The sequence below is a fragment of the Rhinopithecus roxellana genome, chromosome 1 (assembly GCF_007565055.1).
Source record: "Rhinopithecus roxellana isolate Shanxi Qingling chromosome 1, ASM756505v1, whole genome shotgun sequence".
Lineage (NCBI taxonomy): Eukaryota > Metazoa > Chordata > Mammalia > Primates > Cercopithecidae > Rhinopithecus > Rhinopithecus roxellana.
Genome location: NC_044549.1, coordinates 125,669,564 through 125,690,156, shown reverse-complemented (window position 1 = coordinate 125,690,156; position 20,593 = coordinate 125,669,564). Strand labels below are relative to the sequence as shown.

The following is a 20,593-nucleotide window of genomic DNA, read 5'->3' as shown; positions in this document are numbered from 1 at the left end:
GAAGCCCCGCCCCCTTCCTCCGTGGACAACCCCCCCCGGGCTCCGCCCCCTAGGCGGGGCCGGGCTGCCGCGCCCGAGGCCACGCCTCCCGCCCCCAAGCGCCTCCGGTCCCGGCACGTGACGAGAGCGCCGCTTTGAGGCTGCGCGCCATCTTGGTTCAGCCTCAGAGGTGGCGAAGTGCCAGGGTTTTACTCTGCGGGAGGAGGGTCTCACGTCACAGAAGTGCTGCCAACATTCTGCCCCTGCCCCTCCCTCTGAACTCGCCCCTGTTCCGAGTCTAACAGCCTGTTCCCTAAATTGGCCTTAGTCTCAGCCTTGTAATTGTTGTCAATAGTTTGCCACCTTTCACACTTGCTCTCTCCTTCCCATTACTTGCTTTTCCTTTGATCGCACTCATTTTTTAAGTGGGGAAACTTGATATCCAGATACTACATCTGTAGTACGCACTTCAGTGAATTGTGTCGCTTGCCTTCAGGCACCTGGCTGTTCTAACACTGTTACTACAAAATGGTTTGTCTATTACATATACATAGTATGAAAACAAGTCTCAAATGCCAGAATTACTGACTGACGAATTTTAGCTAAGCCTCTCCATTTTCCTGAATTGCTCCCTTACCCTGCCCCCTGTGGCTATTAATGCATCTTTTCCATCTGCTTTGTGAAGTTTCATCACAGTGTGCCTACTCAATCCTTTACCAATACCCAGTAAGCACCACTAAAAGTGTGAACAATTTTTATATACATGCAATGTGTTCACGTGTATGTATTTATAGATATATACACAGCATGTTCTATATCAGCAGCAAATGCCATAGCTGAGATCAATGACACATACAACCTTCTCTCATTTAACTTCCACCCTATATATTCACCATTTGGCATAATTTCCTTGCGTCTCTTTGAAGACAGGGAAATCTGGGTAATTCTGATCCGAGGGATGGTAAGTGAAGCTAAATTGGTGACTCTTGAACAACACGGCCTTCAACTGCATAGGGCCACTTACATACAGATTTTCTTCCTTCCCCGCCACCCCTGAGACAGCAAGACTACCCCTCCTCTTCTTACTCATCAGCCTGCTCACATGATGACCCACTTAATGAACAGTAAAGATATTTTATCTTCTTTATGATTTTCTTAATAACATTTTTTCTCTAGCTTATTTTATTGTAATAAGGTATATACTACATATACAAAATACACATTAATCAACTGTTTGTGTTATCAATAAGGCTTCCAGTCAACAGCAGGCTATTGAGTTTTGGGGCAGTCAAAAGTTACAGTAGATTTTCAACTGTGTGAGAGGGTCTGCATCCATAACTCTCACAGTGTTCAAGGGTCAATTTATGTTGCTTGACTGACAGAGCAAAATCCCAGTATATATTTATATATATGTTATATATATAAGTTATATATATGTTATATATATATGTAAGTTATATATATATATATATGTTAAGTTATAAAGCTGTTTTTAACCTGTAGTCCATAAAGTTCCAATTCTTCTTCGGGTGGTCTGGGGTCCTCACCAAAAGGAAATCCCTGAGACACTTCACGTCCTGTCACTAACAGCATGCATCATGCTAGAAACAGCAACTCAGTCAATGCAGAGGCAGGCTGAAGCCAAGATACACTGATAACACATTTTACCAAGTGTTTGTCAATATTATGCTGAGAGAAGAGAGCTGAGGCAGTATCTAATACTGTATCTGTCACTGTACCATGGAATTTGACACAAAAAACTCAGAGCTGAGTCAGAATACAATTATTAAGCCAAATTTATTTCACCCCCTTTTTAAAGGTACTCCTAAGCGGGGAACAATGCACCAAGACACTCCTGCTCCATGGCATCTTTAGTTCAGGCAACCAGGCAGGGACTGTGCTTCTCTCCTCCTGCCTCAAAGAGGCAACTTTTCATTGTAGAGATTTGCAAAGTGCTCATTGTCCTTAGGGTTTTTGTCTGTTATCACTTAAATGCCCAAATTCTGTTTTTGACTGACCCAGGCTCACTCTTGTATTACCACCCTCAACGTGGGATAAGGTTAGCTGTTAGGAGCAAAATTAAGCAGATGCTTTCTAAGAATATTCCTGGGGAAGATGGTAAGGAAAAAGAAAAAAGCGAATTTAGCAGTTTGCCTCAAAGATTCTCCTCCACAAGATTTTCATTTTTAAAGAATATTGTCTTAATGCCCACCTCCTGGCAATATCCAGGTAATATCCAGCTCACTGGTTAATTTTGGATGATGGAGGATGGGAGGAGAGACAAGCAACAAGGTTTTCCTCTTAGCAAAACAGAAAAATGTTTGTGATCCTCTTCTCAGAGTACACCTGAACAACAGGAGTCATCTGAACAGGAGGACATAAGCATTTCTGCATGAAGACCAGGCTTCTGTAGGCACACAGGATGACGGCAGAAGCAGCACAGTACAGGGCAGAGCAAAGTTGCTAAGTGCTTATAGTTCAAGAGGCTGGTTTCAACATGCAATGCATTTTGTTAATGACATTTTAGCATAATAAATGCCTTTCTAACAGTTCAATGAAAGTGTCACTATCCTTCCTAAAATAGCTTTCTTGGTTTTACATTTCACTTAGAAATACATATTTAAAAGATCATTTCATCAATCTTCTATACTTTTTCGGCTGATTAGAATAAGGTATACCACAATCAACTTTCCACTTACCCTTTTACTTTTTTTATCTATGTACACTCTGCCTACTCCCTTTTACCACCAACTACCACAAGAAAAATGAGACTCATCTTTTAAAATTGTGGTATAACAAAAAGACCTGGGTCAGAATCCTGGCTCTGCCTTTACTGGTGTTATAGGTATAATCACTAATTCCGCTTTCTCAACCATAAAATGGGAATAATACCACCTACCTTGCAAGACTGTGAGAAGTAGAGATACTATGTAAAGTTCCTAGTATAGTACCAAGGGTATAAAGTCATCATCACCACTATTAACCTCATGCAAGAAATACCTAAAATCCAAAACTGGCAAAAGAAAATGTATGCAATAAATATCACAAATTATTTTTTAAAAAAGATACACAAGTCAATCTGGTAAGATTCTGAAAACCCTGTCACCTGCTTTATTTCTGGAGAAGGGTAAAGGGAGAAGGGAAAATATTCACTTGAATTTGAGGGGCAGCTAAACTGGAAGCAACAATTTCAGGCCTCTAAGTTTCCTCTGATCCATAAGGGAATGCTGAAACTTCCTTGTTTGGAGATTCAAAGAGTTTAATTTTTCCCTAGAGCAAGATCAACAATTTTCACTGGGATAAAAGAATAAAGAACAAACTCAATAGCACCAAATGGGGTTTTTAACACAGAAAACAGGGCCACTCCTTTTAAATGCAAATTTTTACATTAAAATATGTTTATAAATCATAGTAGTTGTTCTTCCTCTTGATTCAACATTTCTCCCTCCCCTAACAGGAGCCCTAGAACCTGAAGAGCATGTACATTACTAACCAGACATACAATCCAGCCGCCCCGTCCAAACTGGAATCTGATTACTAATGGACTAGACTCGGGACTGCCCCAAGGCATAGGCAGCAGTAACTATGCTCTCAGGGAGAATGGGTACTGAGGGTGCCACCAGTCAAAGAGCCGAACGCTGTGCACTGGGTCCAGGATGACTTGCACACCCTGCTCACTGCGCAGTTTCCGACCACCATGAACAGGGGAATCTTGGAACACCAGTCTCACTCGATGATGCCGCATGTCCGTGCTCACATTGATAGTAAACTGAAATGGAAAAGCAGATTCAGTATCCAACTTACACAACCTTGGTTTCCAACAGCTCACTCCGAAATGAAATAGTCCAGACTAATTTACACTGGCTAGGCCACAAGATTAATCTCTAAATTACAACATGAACACCTTTTTTTTTTTTTTTTTGAGAAAGGACCTCGTTCTATTGCCCAGGCTGTAGTGCAGTGATATGATCTTGGCTCGCTGCAACCTCCATCTCCCAGGATCAAACAATTCTCGTGCCTCAGCCTCCCGAGTAGCTAGGAATATAGGTGTGCACCACCATGACCAGCTAGTTTTTGTATCTTTAGTAGAGACAGTGTTTTGCCACGTTGGCCAGGCTGGTCTCAAACTCCTGACCTCAGGTGATCTGCCCACCTCGGACTCCCGAAGTGCTGAGATTACAGGTGTGAGCCACCACGCCCAGCCAACCTTTAAAGATATAAAAAATTAAGGACAATTTCATAAGGCCTTCTCAGCTTCACATGTTTAAACTATGCTAAAGAAAGCCTCACTAATGAGCACTTTGGAAGGCCAAGACAGGCAGATCGTCTGAGGTCGGGAGTTTGAGACCAGCCTGACCAAACCCCATTTCTACTAAAAATACAAAAATTAGCTGGGTGTGGTGGCGGGCACCTGTAATCCCAGCTACTTCGGAGGCGGAGGCAGGAGAATCCCTTGAAACCAAGAGACAGAGGTTGCAGTGAGCCGAGACTGCGCACCATGACACTCCAGCCTGGACTACAAAGCGAGACTCCGTCTCAAAAAAAAAAAAACTGCATATATGACACAATCTCAATAATACAAAATTATTTAAGAGAGAGTACGTACATATTAACAGACACATTAAGAGAACAGTTCCCAAAAGATAAATTGCAATTATAGGATAGTGGAAGTCTAAGTCACCTTTACTTTGTCAGTATATTTATGTATTATTTAAAGTCATTTACCATTAAAAAAAAAAGTTACTTTCATTGTGGAAGGGTTACCTCATGTATTTCTGAATGTAAGCCTAAGATACAGAGAAGACAAATTACATGAACTCTCCAGTTGCCAAGCCAATGAAAAAATTTTAAAACCTGGAAAAATATGCCAGAGGCACATACATTGTTTACTAATTACTGGCCAAGCCTTGAACAGTGATAATATCACACAAAGGACAGAGCTGAGCTGGTCACTCTATATTTTAATATCTCATTTGTAACCCCTTATGCATGCCTCAAGGTCCTGACATACAGTGCTCATGTATATATATCTCATCATTCTTCCTAATAGGATAATGTTTCTCAATCATTAATGACCACTACACATGAAAATGCAAAAACATTCCCTTTCCTACAAAGAAGAAAAGAAGGTAAAATATTCTCAGATATAATTAACGTCTCCACAAATCTGTCTGTTGCTGATATACAGGACTGATTTCAAACTTTTTTTTTTTTTTTTAAAGATACCTTCCTTCATGGTCAAACTTACAAATATCCTTCAAACCTGAGATACAGCAAAAGTCTATAAAAAAGCTCAAGGCAGTGGCTCATACCTATAATTTCAGCACTTGGGAGGCCGATGTGGAAGAACTGCTTGAGACTAGGAGTCTGAGACCAGCCTCAGCAATGCTGTGAGACACCCATTGCAACAAAAAATAAAAATTAGCCAAGAGTGGTGGTGTGCACGTGTAGTCCTAACTACTTGGGAGGCTGAAGCAAGAGGACAGCTTAAGCCCAGGAGTTTTGAGGTTGCAGTGAACGATGATTCTATCACTGCACTTCAGCCTCAGTGACAGAGTGAGACCATGTCTCTTTAAAAAAAAAAAAAAAAAAGCTGTGGTTCACCTCCTTTCAGAATGAAAAAAAAAAAAAGAGCTGAGAATGACATCCTGAGTCCCTACTTACCAGAGTAAATATCATTCCCATGACAATCGGAATAAAGATGAAATTGAGGGTGGTGACCTGCAGTAGGCAGCAGTCCTGGTCTGGATTGGTATGAACATCTTCGTACTGAACGGGAGGCTGCAATCCTCCTGTACACTTGCTCTTTAACCTAGGGGACTGAAGAGAACTAAGAATTAATCCAATGGCTTAGAAGAAATGTATATGGCTCTAAGAGGCTACCAAAGAAAATCCTATGGCTTAACTAAAGCTAGTGAGATACATTTTTCCGTTATCTCCTCTCTCTTTATATATGTTTCTATACAGAGATCAAAGAAAATCTACCCTTTGAAAGAAGGGGGAATACATTTGGATGAGCAGGTTTATACTTCATTTAGATGGTATCCCTTGCCATCTGACAAGAAATGGAAACTTACAGCCTCTACCAGAGGTTCTACAATGTTTGAAAGACTGCAAATTCCTTGTAACTTGTCAGACTCCAAAGAACATCTGCTGGACAAAAGGGAAGGAAGCAGAAGTGGCCACCTAATTCCAGACCCCATAAAACAAAGGAATCACAAGTCTCGGAACTAAAGGAAATCTCAGCATTCACTTTCCTGCAGTAATCCTACTGTCTGCTTCTAGTCACATTTCACCACTGCTAAGACTGCCTCTCAATTCCTTCTCAGAAAGGTCTATGGTGGACTTTCTACCAATGTCTAATGGATACCACAGCCTGTGCAGATCTTATCAAACGCAAAATATCAGAACTAAAATTCTTCCCCAGAACCATGTTTTTGAAATAAATCAATAGGAAAATAAGGTTTACTTTAACTACAAACTTATCTGTAACCCACCTGCCATCACGTGAGGAATAACTAATAGTATTTGTGTCTCATCAGTGAGACACTGAGGAGACAAGTGAAGACACCTCCCTTCCCACCTCACCCCCGCATCCCCCACCCCACCCCGCTCCATGTGTTTTCACCTGTCTCCTCTACTTAGTAATGGGTTTATGGGTTTCTATAAACCGATTGCCATATCTGCTCATAATTCCACATAAGAATATAGGGTGATCATAATTACACCTAATAATACAGCTGTCCTTTAAGTAATACTGTCACACTGTTCAAGGCTTGGCTAGTAATCAGATTAGTAAACAATGTGTGTGCCTCTGGCATAATTTTTCCAGGTTTTAAAAAATTTTCATTGGCTTGGCAACTGGAGAGTTCATGTAATTTGTCTTCTCTGTCTCTTAGGCTTACATTCAGAAATACATGAGGCTTCCCCTTCCATAATGAAAGCTTTTTTTAATGGTAAATAAGTTTAAGTAATACATAAATATATTGATAAAGTAAAGGTGACTTAAGACTTCTGCTATCCTGTAATGGCAATTAATCTTTTGGGAACTATTCTCTTAGTATGTTCTCTCAACATTTATACTTCACTCGTAAATAATTCAGCATACACTTACATATAACCACATTATCATTATCACCCATAAGAAAATTAACAATTATTTCATATTATCCATAGCACATTCTGATTTCCTAAATTGCCCCAAAATGTCTTTTATAGCTTTGTTCCCTTATCCAGGATCCACTCAAGATTTACTCTTTGCAGTATGTTGTTATCCTTGTCTTTCAATACAACATAGTTCCTCTTTTGTTTTCATGGCATTTCAGGTTGAGTATCCTTTATCCGAAATGCTTGGGGCCAGAAGTATTCCCGATTTTTTCGGATTTTGGAATATTTGCATTATACCAGTTGAGCATCTGAAATCCACAAACCCAAAATCCAAAATGCTCCAAAAGGCATTTTCTTTGAGCATCATGTTGGCACTCAGAAAGTTTCAGATTATGAGGCATTTTAGATTTTTGATTTTTAGGCTATACACTGTTTGATTTTAGTAAGGCAATTTCATGTCCAGTGTTATGATTTGAGCGTTTGTGTCTCCTCCAAAATTCATGTGGACACCTAATCTCCAACACAATAGTATTAAGAGGTAGGGCCTTTAGGAGGTGACCTACTGGGGAGGCCCTCCCTCATGAATGGGATTAAAGCCTTTATAAGAAAGTCTTCACACTAAGTTCAGCCCCTTTCGGCATTCCACTTTCCACCATGTGAGGACAAAGTGTTCCTCCCCTCTGAAGGATGCAATCAGACACTATCTTGGAAACAAAGGGACCAGGTCCTCACCAAACACCAAACCTGCAAAGAACTTGGACTTCCCAGTCGTCAGAACTGTGAAGAAATAAAGTTCTGTTCTTTTTAAGTTACCCAGAGTCTGTGGTACTGTTATAGCAGCACAAACAGACTAAGAAAGATATCTAGGGAAATCTCTTGGAACAAGGTGTTATCTGAAAAACAAAGACCACATACCTGTTTTTTGAACTTGAAGTTGAATTCCCACATTGGTTCCTGTCTGTTCCCAACAATCTTTCTGCACCAGAAAAGTAAGCACTATAAGAAAGTAAAAATAAAATAAACCAAGAAAAAGAAAAAGAAAAAAATCAAAATACACTACAATCAAAATAATCAGCAAAAACCTTTCTGTTTGACAGCTCTAAAGCCAGCCACGGTCCCAATGCTGAGATTTTACTTTGGCACAGATAGACTCCCAAGTTGACACTGGTTCAACATGAAAACAGACAATCCCAGGGCTGTTCAATAAGGAAAGGAGGGACCAATATAAGTCAACCTCAGAGGTTACTGACATCAACCCCTATTGTTCTTATCTTCAAAGACAGAAACATGGTATCTAGAGACTGGGGCATCCTCTCTGATTCAGCAGGCTAATCCTCTACATTAAAATGTAAGGAGAGCCAGCAGCCACCAGGCAAGATGATACAAGGCCATAAGGTAGGCAGAGAGGCTGGCCCTATAACAGAAGCAAACTGCTCAGGACTCTCTGGGAGCAGACAGCCAGTAAGGAAACTACAGAGCTAGGCTGAATTCTGTCTAGAATAAGCCCCTCAGTGAAAGTCAGGCTACAGCTAGGGTTAAGCACAAGAAGTGAAGTACCTCCCAGGGGATAAGGGGTGGGTCGTCCGCCGTGCCAGCTGTCCCGCCCTTCAGACATGCCCTGTACGTCCTGCTGTTCCATCAAAATTAATGGGCTTGGCTTTAAGGGGAAAACACTTCTGCTGCCATCACAACGGCTCCAGTGTCCCACACAAGCTATGCTACTGAAAAGAGAGAGAGGGGGAATCAAATACGAAAAGCTGGAGTCCAGGAACATGGGACAACTTCCTTTAGGCATGCTGGCAACTCCCTGAATGCCACGCAATCATGGGTATACAAGTGGCAAGGCCAAGCATGGGACACCTGTCACTGCAGGCCCCACACCCTCTTCAGAAGATCTCTAACAAGGCACAAAAGCAGCAGCCAGATGGCCTGGGCTTACTATCTGGATTAAGACCTTAGTTTTCATTCTACTTTGGCTTTTTACAGTCCACTTTAAAAAAATTAATAGACAATGGTAAGAATATGAAGATAGGGGTATTTTAGAATTTAGGCAGTAGCACTTGCATTGTGCACTGGAGCCGCTAAGATGTGTCAAGCATGAGGAGTTTGCCCAATGCTGCTCTGCTCCCAGCAATTGATTCACTCCTGGCATGGCTAACTTTCGGATGATCCCCACGCTCACCACAGTTAACCTGATACTATCAAATGTTCTGGGGAAAAGGGACACTGTAAATGTGAGAAGATACACTGTCCACTCATATTACAAGCAGAAGCAGCTGCTGGGTGAAATCCTACTCTCCTGGCATTCTACTCCTTCTCTAAATCCACCAGTTAGCATGATATTAAATTGAGCTCAGCCAATGGCTCTGACCACCTCAGTTTACAAGGCTAGGGGGAACCTCGATAATCTTGAAATCAATAGTACCCTTTTAATTAATACGTATCAGGTAAAATGTGATCACCCTAGAGCTAAACTAGGGGAGAAGAATCATTATATAATGTCCAATACCATAAAAACAAACTATAAGAGAATGGGAAATGCTGTGGAACATCAGATTTGAGGTAGGAACAGAGTAACCTTGTTTGGCAAAGGTGATTTAGTAATTTTATCAGGGAGGAGAAAAAGAGAGAATGGACCAAAGGCTAGTAGACATATTTACAAATCAGAAGAATGACAGAGACTTGAATATAAATGTATGAATATAAAATATCAGGGAAATCCCAGGATAAAAAGAGCCTAGAACACAGAAAGCACTTGAGAGAACTAAGGTTTATGAATCAGGGTACCTTATAGTCTATGAGATGACCTACCAGAGCCTGGCAATAGCCTGGCACAGGGCACTTTCAAATGCTACAGAAGTCAAGTCTACACCAGAATCCTTTAAGGAGGTCAACAATAAAGGGGAATCCCTAATGTCAAGGTTGCATTAGAAAGAGAAAAATAGTGAGATGTTCAAGTCATACCTCTGTCCCGTGATTTAAAGCCCCTCTTAAAAATTACAGCATACATCTACCATTTCAGTTATGCTCTTCCTAGCCCAAACCATCAAAACCATTATATCTAAAGGGGTCCAATGTACAACGTATGAAAATAAATTAAAATAAAAAGAATAAGGAATACATTAAAAGCACCGGAAAGCTTTAAGGTAAGTATAAGATAAGCCAGCCAGCACAGCAGAAAGGTATTGGAGAAGTGAAATCTCTGAGCCCTGAAAGTTTACATTAGTCCCTTAGCAGCCTGGGACCTACAACCCTCCCCATCAAGGAAGTTGGAGACAAGCCATGATTACAGGCCTACCATACAAGAGTCCATTAGTCAAACCCCAACACAAATTCTCACTTACTTTGGAATTCTTTAATGTGCTGGGGGTGCTTTCTGGAATGGCTGGATTCTTAGAGATTCGAGCAGCAAATGGCTCATACATATGGTACAGAGATCGGATCACACAAGCCCGGAGACAGCGCAGCTTCTCCATTGACTCTGGTCGCAGACGCAAAGGCAGGGAAGCATCCAGCGTGTAGTGCCTGAAACATGACACATTACTCCTACCAATATGTGACCTGTCTCTCCTGCTCTAGGTCAGTCTCCTAAGACTCCTGGTCTCTGTATGAACTTTACTGCAGTATTCCACTGGGCAGTAGGTAGCTTGTCCCCAGTGCTACTTGACCTCTTGGCAACTTTTACGTCTTTGCCTTGTAATCCTGCAGTTCACCATCCATTTTTAAAGTTGAAATCCTCACTTTTTTCCTGAACACAAGAGCAAACTCTGAATTGGTATCAGTATATTATGCTTTAACTGCTCAAAAAGAACCCGTCCTAGAGGAACCTATACTGGAGAAGAGCCACTAGGTTCTCCTGTCAGGTCTACAATGAGTTCTCTACTCCTTTCTACTTCAACATTCCTTCCCACCACAGCCTGACAGTTTACAATTGTCACTACACTTCCACACCTAGCATCAAAAACGAGCCCTTTTACTAATCACATAATTTACCTACTCCTCACCACTACAACTATACATAAGGCTGCATAAGTACAAAAACTGTGTAATACTTAAAGACGACTAGCAAATCAAAGCAACACCTAATCCAGCTGGAAAGATGAGCAGATAAGCATCTGTAGCTTTGAACATTCTAGCTAAAATAAGCCTCTGAAGAAAAGTCAAAGACAGTTCTCTCTGGGACTTGAAGCAAGACGTTTTGCCGAAACTGGATATTGGAGTGGGGAAGGAGGCAACCACATGGAAGACAATTACCTGGATAATTAATAATATCAAATTTAAATTAGAGAGGAGCTCAAAGAGTCCAAAGCTGGGTCATGCCCAGACAACATGGAGTAGAGAAAGTGAAAAGAGGTCACCATCCAGTGAGTAGCTCCAAATCACAAACAGTAATGAAATCAGCTACACAGATAAAAGAGTGAGGTCTCTGTGGTCGCACCTTCGGTACAACCTGGTCCAAAAGGCAGCAGTGCAAGTGACAGTCCAGGCATTCTTACAAATCAGGGAAAAATTCACAATGTCCTCAGGACGGATATAGGAGGCCAGCAACAGCCAAATATCCATGGGATACTCTTCTCCTCCAGCCCCATCCAGTTCTTCTGAAACAGAAAAAAGAATAATCTCTGATCTTCTACACACATATCTAAAGATACTCGATCATTTCATTTCTCCCAAAGATTGAACAGTTAAGAAAATGGTTTTAAATAGGTCCACGGAAACCCTTCAAACTTATCATTTCCTGCTCATCCTAGCTGCTGGAAACTTTTACCTCCTGTTGCCCAAGTAAATAGGTTTTGTTCTTAAGGCCTTTACTTAACAACTATTGGCAATACCATTTTGAAGTTTTACTTTTTTTTTGAGACAGAGTCTCACTCTGTTGCCCAGGCTGGAATGCAGTGGTGCAATCCCAGCTCAGTACAACCTCCGCCTCCCAGGATCAAGCGATTCTCATGCCTCAGCCACCAGAGTAGCTAGGACTACAGGCACGCTCCACCACACCCAGCTAATTTTTTAGTAGAGATGGGGTTTCACCATGTTGACCAGGCTGGTCTCAAACTCCTGGCCTCAAGTGATCCACCTGCCAAGGCCTCCCAAAGCGCTGGGATTACTGGCGTGAGTCACTGCACCTGGCCATCATTTTGAAGTTTCAAAGGTGCCTTTGCACACATTGTATCATTCAACTCTAATAATTCTTCAGTGGAATAAGAAAAATATTATTGCACCCGTTTTACTAATAAGAAAAAACAAAACCTTGTCACTCAGTCAAGGGAAAGAGAACCAAGATTTTCTGACTCCGAATTCCAGCTTTATGCTATTAAGCCCAGCTCTTGGTTTCTCTTTAAGTCTCCACCCACTAAACATTTTCAGTCGGGAAAAAAACAAAATTGACCTTAGGATGGTAAAGGGAGGCTGGGCGCAGTGGCTCATGCCTATAATCCCAGCACTTTGGGAGGCCAAGGCAGGCAGATCACGGGGTCAAGAGATTGAGACCATCCTGGCCAACATGGTGAAATTCTTGTCTCTACTAAAAACACAAAAATCAGCTGGGCATGGTGGCACATGCCTGTAATCCCAGCTACTTGGGAGGCTGAGGCAGGAGAATCGCTTGAACCGGTAGGTGGAGGTTGCAGTGAGCTGAGATGGCACTACTGCACTCCAGCCTGGGCGACAGAGCGAGATTCTATCTCAAAAAAAAAAAAAAAAAAAAAGGATGGTATAAGGAAATCTCAAAGTACAAATTAAATTAAAAAACCAGATAAGTTACAGTGCATTCTCATTACACATAACTACCTGTAAACATGTTTTTATTCTTCTAGTTTCTCCTTGTTTCATTGCAAGTTTGACCTATGATCCTTGCCAGAGACACCTAGTCACTCTTTAACAACATATCCATGCTGGGTGCAATGGCTCACGCCTGTAATCCCAGTACTTTGGAAGGCCAAGGTGGGTGGATCACGAGGTCAGGAGTTCAAGATCAGCCTGGCCAAGATGGTGAAACCCCGTCTCTACTAAAAATACAAAAAAATTAGCTAGGCGTGGTGGTGGGCGCCTGTAATCCCAGCTACTCAGGAGGCTGAGGCAGAAAACTGCTTAAACCCGGGAGGCGGAGGATGCAGTGAGCCAAGATCATGCCATTGCACTCCAGTCTGGGTGACAGAGTGAAACTCCATCTCAAGGAAAAAAAAAAAAAGTATCCCTATCTCTTCCTTCTTCACTCATTAGTGTTAATTCTCCTGACCTTGATGTCTACTATACTTCTCAGGTTCAGTTAATACACATGCTTTGTAAAGATACCTGAATCTGAGCTAATCCTACCCCTAACCCTTATTTCAAACCTAGTCATAGAACTATCCTAAAATTATCAGCTTTCTTCCTTCCTGGGGAAAAAGCCCTTACACCATCTTCCCAAAGTTGCCCCTGCTTTTCTAGCTAACTGCTTCCCACAACTCTATGATTAGATCAAGTTCTTTGGCGAGGTTCTTCACAACAGAGACCCAATATGTCTAAAACATCATCTTTTCTAATTCTTATCCCTCTTATAATCTCCAGTAATCATGCAAGACTCAGTCTACCATGTCCAGGCCCCACTTTCTCCCATATTACCTCTTCTCTCTTTGAAAGAGAAGGCAAACAACGGTTAAAATTTCCTCTATTGTGGCTGACTGCAGTGGCTCATGCCTGTAATCCCAACACTTTGGGAGGCCAAGGTGGGAGGATGGCTCGAGCCCAGGAGTTCAAGATCGGCTTGGGCAACACAGTCTCTACAAAAAAAAAACTTAAAAATTAGCCAGCCATGGTGGTACATGCCTGTAGTCTCAGATACTCAGGAGGCTGAGGTGCAAGGATCAATCGAGCCCAGGATGTCGAGGCTGCAGTGAGCCATGACTGCACCACTGCAATCCAGCCTGGGCAACAGAGTGAGTCCCTGTCTCAAAACTCCAAAACAAAAACCAAAAAAACAAACAAAAATTTCCTCTACTGACACCCATAAGGACTTTCACAAAGCAGAGTGCTATCAAAAATTTTGTCTTTAGAGACAAAATTTAGTAAACAATGAAGAACTGTGTTTTATACATAATTATTAAGAGCTTTCAAAATGAAGTAAATAGAATCAGTAAATGAAAGCTTCATGGAGGTAAGTCATGAAGGACATGAAGAATTTTGATAGGCATAGATTAAGAGGAAAAGCATGTCAAGTGAATAAGTGCTAACACGAAACCAAGGGACTCAGAAAAGCAAAACATGTAAGAACAGTAAACAGAAAAATCTAACAAAATTTTAGTGACATTGAGAAATTACTGTTAAGTCTTTTAGATGTGATAATGGGTAAAAAAGATAACTACTAAGATATTTACAGAGATGATGATGGTATATCTGGAAATTGTTTCAAAATAACCCAGCGTGTGTGTGTGTGTGTGTGTGTGTGTGTGTATGTGTGTGTGTGTGTTGGGGTGGGGGAGTAATAGCTGAAGTAAAAATGGCCGTGCACCCAGCGTGTGTGTGTGTGTGTGTGTGTGTGTGTGTGTTGGGGTGGCGGAGTAATGGCTGAAGTAAAAATGGCCGTGAGTTGATAGCATATAAAAACGAAAAGGTAATTTAAAAAAGAAAGAGAAAAAAACCTTTTTAATAGCCATGAGTTGATCACTGTTGAAGCTGGGTTATATAGAGTTATAATCAGACTATTCTCTCTTCTTCTACATGTCATTAAAAAAAGGCTTTTGAAAAAAAGAAGAGGCCGGGCGCGGTGGCTCAAGCCTGTAATCCCAGCACTTTGGGAGGCCGAGACGGGCGGATCACGAGGTCAGGAGATCGAGACCATCCTGGCTAACACGGTGAAACCCCGTCTCTACTAAAAATACAAAAACTAGCCGGGCAAGGTGGCGGGCACCTGTAGTCCCAGCTACTGGGGAGGCTGAGGCAGGAGAATGGCGTAAACCCGGGAGGCGGAGCTTGCAGTGAGCTGAGATCAGGCCACTGCACTCCAGCCCGGGCGATAGAGCGAGACTCCGCCTCAAAAAAAAAAAAAAAAAAAAAAAAAAGAAGAAGAAAAATACATTACACCTGCTAAAATAATAAAATAAAAAGAAATTAAAAAAAAAAAAAAAAAAGACCAGTCTGATGGAATGGAGAAACCTAATGGAGGTAAAGTAGAATAAGGAAGTAAAATATGAATTATGGTTAAGAGCCTGTAAGCCACAAATCATATATCTGATAAGTGACTGGTAATCTGAATAAAGAAGTCTTACAATTCAGTAATAAAAAGATAGCTGGGTGTGGTGGCTCACACCTGTAAACCCAACACTCTGGGAGGCGGAGGCAGGTGGATCACCTGAAGTCTGAAGTTCGAGATCGAGACCAGCCTGACCAATATGGAGAAATCCCATCTCTATTAAAAATACAAAAAATTAGCTGGGCATGGTGGTGCATGCCTGTAATCCCAGCTACTTGGGAGGCTGAGGCAGGGGAATCACTTGAACCTGGGCAGTAGAGGCTGCAGTGAGCCGAGATCACGCCACTGCACTCCAGCCTGGTCAACAAGAGCGAAACTCCATCTCAAAAAAAAAATAATAATAATAATAATAATAAGATAATCCAATTTAAAAATGGGCAAATATCATTAGCCATAGAGAAATGCAAATCAAAACCACAAGGAGACAAGTACTAATCCACATCCACTATAATTTAAAAAGTCAGACAATAATAAGTGTTGGTAAGGATATAGAGAAACTGGAACTCTTATACACTGCTGGTGGAAATATAGAACGATGCACACACTTTGGAAAATGGTTTGGCAATTCCTCAAAAAGTTAAACACAGAGTTTCTGTATAATCCAGCAATTTCACTCCTATCTAACCATAAATGAAAAAACCTATGTCCACAGAAAAATTTGTCCATGAATGTTCATAGCAGCATTATTCATAGCAGGCAAACAAAAAGGAATAAAAAAGATTGAGATACTGATACATGCATAGTATGGATGAACCTTGAGAACATTATGCTAAATGAAAGAAGCTACATGCAAAAGACTATATATTATATGATTCCATTTACACGAAATGTCAGAATAGGTAAATCTGTAGAGACAGAAAGTAGATTAGTGGTTTCCAAGGACTGGAGGAGGGTTTGGAATGAGAAGGGATGCTAATAAGTATGGGGTTTCTTTTTAGAGTAATGGAAATGTTCTAAACTTAGACCATGTTGATGGTTGCACAACTCTGTGAATATGCGAAAACCACTGAATTGTACACTTTAAAGGAATAAATTTTATCTCAATTTTTTTTTAAGTCTAAGCCATTCTGTGGAACAAGTCCAAAACAAGATAAATCCCTAATAGAATGGTGATAAGCAGCGATTTTAAGTTAAAAATTAAGGACAAAGAAGTATGAAGAAAGTCAATACGGGCTGAGTATCCCTCATCAGAAACACTCAGGACCAGAAGTATTTCAGATTTTGGCTTTTTCCGCATTTTGGAATATCCTGACTGTACTTATTGGTTGAGCAGCCCTAATCAAAAATCAGAAATCCGAAGTGCTCCAATAAGCATTTCCTTTCAGCATCATGTCAGTGCTCCAAAAATTTAAAATTTTGGAGCTTTTCAGATTTGGAATGCTCAACCTGTATTAATTTTTGGATCCTCAAAAAGAAGAATATGATTAACAATAACTGGAATAATTCCAAAGCAATCATACCATTAATTTCATTAACTTATTACTTCAATATACTTTAACAAATAAAAATATCTATTATCTGATTCTCAGGTACAGGTGAAAGTACTGGTAAATCTGAGACCAAAAATACATATATCATTTATTATTATGATGATTTTTTTTTGAGACAGAGTCTCACTCTGTCACCAGGCTGGAGTGTAGTGGCACAATGTGATGGCTCACTCTAACCTCCGCCTCCCAGGATCAAGCAATTCTCCTGCCTCAGCCTCCCGAGTAGTTGGGACTACAGGTGCACACCACCACGCCCAGCTACTGTTTGTATTTTTAGTAGAGACAGGGTTTCACCATATTGGCCAAGCTGGTCTCAAACTCCTAACCTTGTGATCTGCCCACCTCGGCCTCCCAAAGGGCTGGGATTACAGGTGTGAGCCACTGTGCCCAGCCTCACCATTTCACCTAAATGCAGCTGATTATCATAACCACTTTAGCTTTAATAATTCTGGGCTAAGCATGCTAGCTTATGCCTATAATCCCAGCACTTTAGGAGGCCGAGGTGGGTGGACTGCTTGAACCCAGGAGCTCAAAACCAACCTAAGCAACATAGTGAGACCCCCGTCTCTACAAAAAATAGAAAAAATTAGCAGGCATGATGACATAGCACCTGTAGTCCCAGCTACTCAAAAGATGGGTGAATCACTTAAGCCCGGGAAGTCAAGGCTGCAGTGTGCCATGATCTTGCCACTACACTCCAGCCTGGGCAAGAGAGCAAAACCCTGTCTCAAAAAAAAAAATTCTGATTTCCACCCCAAGAGATTCTGACTCATTAAGTCTGGAGGAAAACCCAGAATCTGAATGATGGTTTGGCACATTATATACCATCAGTTTACTATTCTTTGCTTCATTTGTGTACATTTCATTGCCATTAGGATATTTAAAAAATCACCTACTTTTCTATTTCCCACAGTGGTTATTAGACATGAAGCAGACATTACTAATCGTAGAGCACTTAAAAGCCCATGGTAATGTCTATGTTTGTGTGTAACAAAACTTGTAACATAAAATCCACATATTTGGAAAACATTTTTTGGTTACATTTCTGCTTCCTTACAGTAACATTCAGAAATCCAGAAATGCAAAGGCCTTTTATTTTCACCTTGCCATGTGGGTTTTTAACCTGATAATAACATGTTCTCAATGAAGGGCTACTATAGTCCACTTCACAGTTTCAGAACTCTACTAACACATACTAATCTCTTTCCCTCTCGAATTCAGACAAAAGAAAAAAGAAAGCCCAAGTGTATTAAATCCTGTCCCACTACCAAGGTTCTTGTGGAGAGCCAAGTTTTCTTCAAACTCTCCTGGTATCACCTCTTATACCTCCTCCTGTGCTACTGGGAAAGTAACATCTTCAACTTGTCACCACAGGCAGGTCTAATAAACCAAAAGAGAGCAAGCTCCATACCTTTGTGCCTCTTGCTTTTCTTTTTTCTGGAGACAGTTCTCTCATGGATGCTTTCCTCCTGGGCATCCATCTCATCACTGCTGTCGATGATGTCACAGGGCTCACCAGCCCCAGAAAGAGCTTCCTCTGCAGGAACCTGAGAGGCTTCCAAGCCACAAAGAGATTTTACTAGAAGAAAATAAGAGAAGAATGAGATGGCACACAGCTCCACCCAGAAATATAAACAACTTAGCCAAGGTATCAGCATCCATTCAGGAAAGGGGGGATAAAAACATCGTGAGAGAGAAAGGTGAGAATCTATCACCAAAAAAAATAAAGATTTTAGTATTTTAAATACAAAAAAGAAAGGAAAGTAATGGGCAAACTGACTCCAAAGTTGCAGAAACTCCTTTTTTCAGCCCTAAAGAAAAAAGGTGTGCACAATTTTTCCACTATAAACCCTGCAGGATACAAGACGATTTGTATTCTCCTAAGTTCTACAGAAAAATGTTTGAGACAAATTGAATCCAATTTAGCCCTAGTCCTGAGCTGGAGGCAGTAGGTGTCATAAAATACAAGTCTCAGACCCATAAGTAAACAGACTGAAAGCAAGAGAAACACCGAAAAGGAAAAGAACACTCCAAGGTTATTAAACAAGGAAGCAAACTGCAGAGTAAAACATATGTGAACTGCAGCAAAGAGATTACCCAAGAAGAATGCAGTGGAAACTAGAGTATGCAAACATGTTTTTAAATGCAAAGAAAGAAAGAAAATACTTCTGCTGCAGAAACTGCTACTCTTGACTAATCCTCCTCCGCCCCCAATGTATAAGTTAACATTGACAAGAGGCAAACACGGTGACAGGAAGACGACTAAAGGATTGCAAGAAAAACAGAAAATAAAATGCCTAGTTCTGTCTTGGCGGCATGAGTCTTTAAAGGCTCGCGCAAAGCTTACCTTCCTGCTGAACAGCGTTGGCTACGGCTTTCTTGACTCGTCCAGACCTCACGACCGCCGGATCCGAGTTGGCGTAATCCGCCACGGTCACTGCAACACAGCACCAACCCTCAAGGAAGAGGCCTTCTCTCGTCAGCTTCTTCCCCGCCAAAGACCTCCTCCTCGCTTGCAGGCCCCCGGACCGAGCCGCCCTCCAGCTGCGGACAGGCGCGCTCACCTTGGCACGGTCCAGCCCCCTCCCAGCTGCCAGCCCCAAAATGTTTCAGCGCCCCTGCCCCCCTCACTCACCTCGGCCGGAGCAGGCGTCGTGGGCCCGGAACTTGAGTCGCTTTCCTCTCTTGGGCATGGCGACCGTATCGGGGCGAGGCCTGCCTAGCGGGCCGGGCCCCCGGGCCATGTCTCCAGCCGGAGAGCCGGCCACGGGAGCCGCAGGCCAGCTCCGCCCGGCTCCGCGGCCATCCCACACCGGAGGCCGCTAACTCTCGCGAGAACATAGGTCCGGGGTCCGAGTCGCTTTGGCGGACGACGCCGCTCTACGCGAACCAATCATCGCCAGGTGCAAGGGTACGTCATCATCCGGCACCCGCGAATCAAGCTGGGTCCGGGTTCCAGGTGGAGTGAGAGCTGTTGTGCTGGGCGGTGTCGGGTATTGCCGTACCTTGTGTGAGACGAACGGTGTTTCAGACGCGGAGCCCACACCTGTGTTGATTAGAATTGAGAGTTTACATCGTGGTCTCCGGGATTCTTCATAGTAACTCCTGTGTCCACACTCCAGGTCCACGTCAGCACCAAAATGCGTATACACTGTCATCTTCGTGCTCTGTCTCGGACCCCAGAGACTGAGAGCCTGCTAGTCCAACATAGGTCTGTAAGAGTCTTCACTCTGTTTTACGAAAGCTATAAATAAATTTCTGAATTCTCAAAATAGGAGGAGTTCTTAAAAGTTTCCAGTCTATCACCATGTAAGGTTAGCTGAGAGAAAGGACAAGAGAGAGACCCGCGGTCAGGCGAGGAAGTTTATTAACCTGCCAGCTGCTACACCAGAGACAGAGGAGTCACCCCTGAGCTTACAAAATGAGGGGTTTATATGGGGGAAAGAGACCCTGGGGTTGTTTGCTGGTTAATTTTGCCACATATTACCTTGTGACGTTTATTACAGGAGGGTGTAGGTAAAATTTGTTTATGCTTCCCACCACCTCCCCCTGTGCGGTCCGGATGGTTTGTAATTGGGGTTTATTGCAGCAAGGTCTGGTAAGTGAAGTCTGCTGGCTTCGTAAGGGCTTAGAAGTGTAAAGAGGCTTGGGGGAGGAGAAGAATTGTAGAGCATTAGCGGGAGGGGTGGACAGCACGGAAGGGTTTGGGGGGAAGTGTCGGCAGTACCAAGAAGCTTTTTGGGCAGTTTGTTCCTAACACACCGTCCCTCCAAAAAACTACTAGAAG

The 20,593-nt window shown here is 42.1% G+C and overlaps 1 protein-coding gene across 4 annotated transcripts; it reads right to left on the bottom strand.

Annotated features, from left to right (window-relative positions):
• Positions 1-1,757: 1,757 nt before the first annotated feature.
• On the bottom strand, positions 1,758-19,663 carry TMEM183A (transmembrane protein 183A). Of its 4 annotated transcripts, none has more exons than XM_010378822.2 (8): positions 19,442-19,663; positions 19,154-19,243; positions 18,218-18,385; positions 11,525-11,684; positions 10,431-10,611; positions 8,002-8,082; positions 5,644-5,799; positions 1,758-3,748 (listed from the first exon to the last, which is right to left on the bottom strand). In XM_010378822.2, exons 1-8 carry the CDS (start codon positions 19,548-19,550, stop codon positions 3,563-3,565), a joined length of 1,131 nt encoding a protein of 376 aa, XP_010377124.2. In that variant the 5' UTR covers positions 19,551-19,663; the 3' UTR covers positions 1,758-3,562. The 4 variants fall into 4 exon arrangements, with proteins under 4 accessions (XP_010377124.2, XP_010377125.2, XP_030786286.1 ...); XM_010378823.2 differs by having other exon boundaries at positions 11,525-11,681; XM_030930426.1 differs by having other exon boundaries at positions 3,654-3,748; positions 5,644-5,791.
• Between the last annotated feature and the right edge of the window lie 930 nt (positions 19,664-20,593).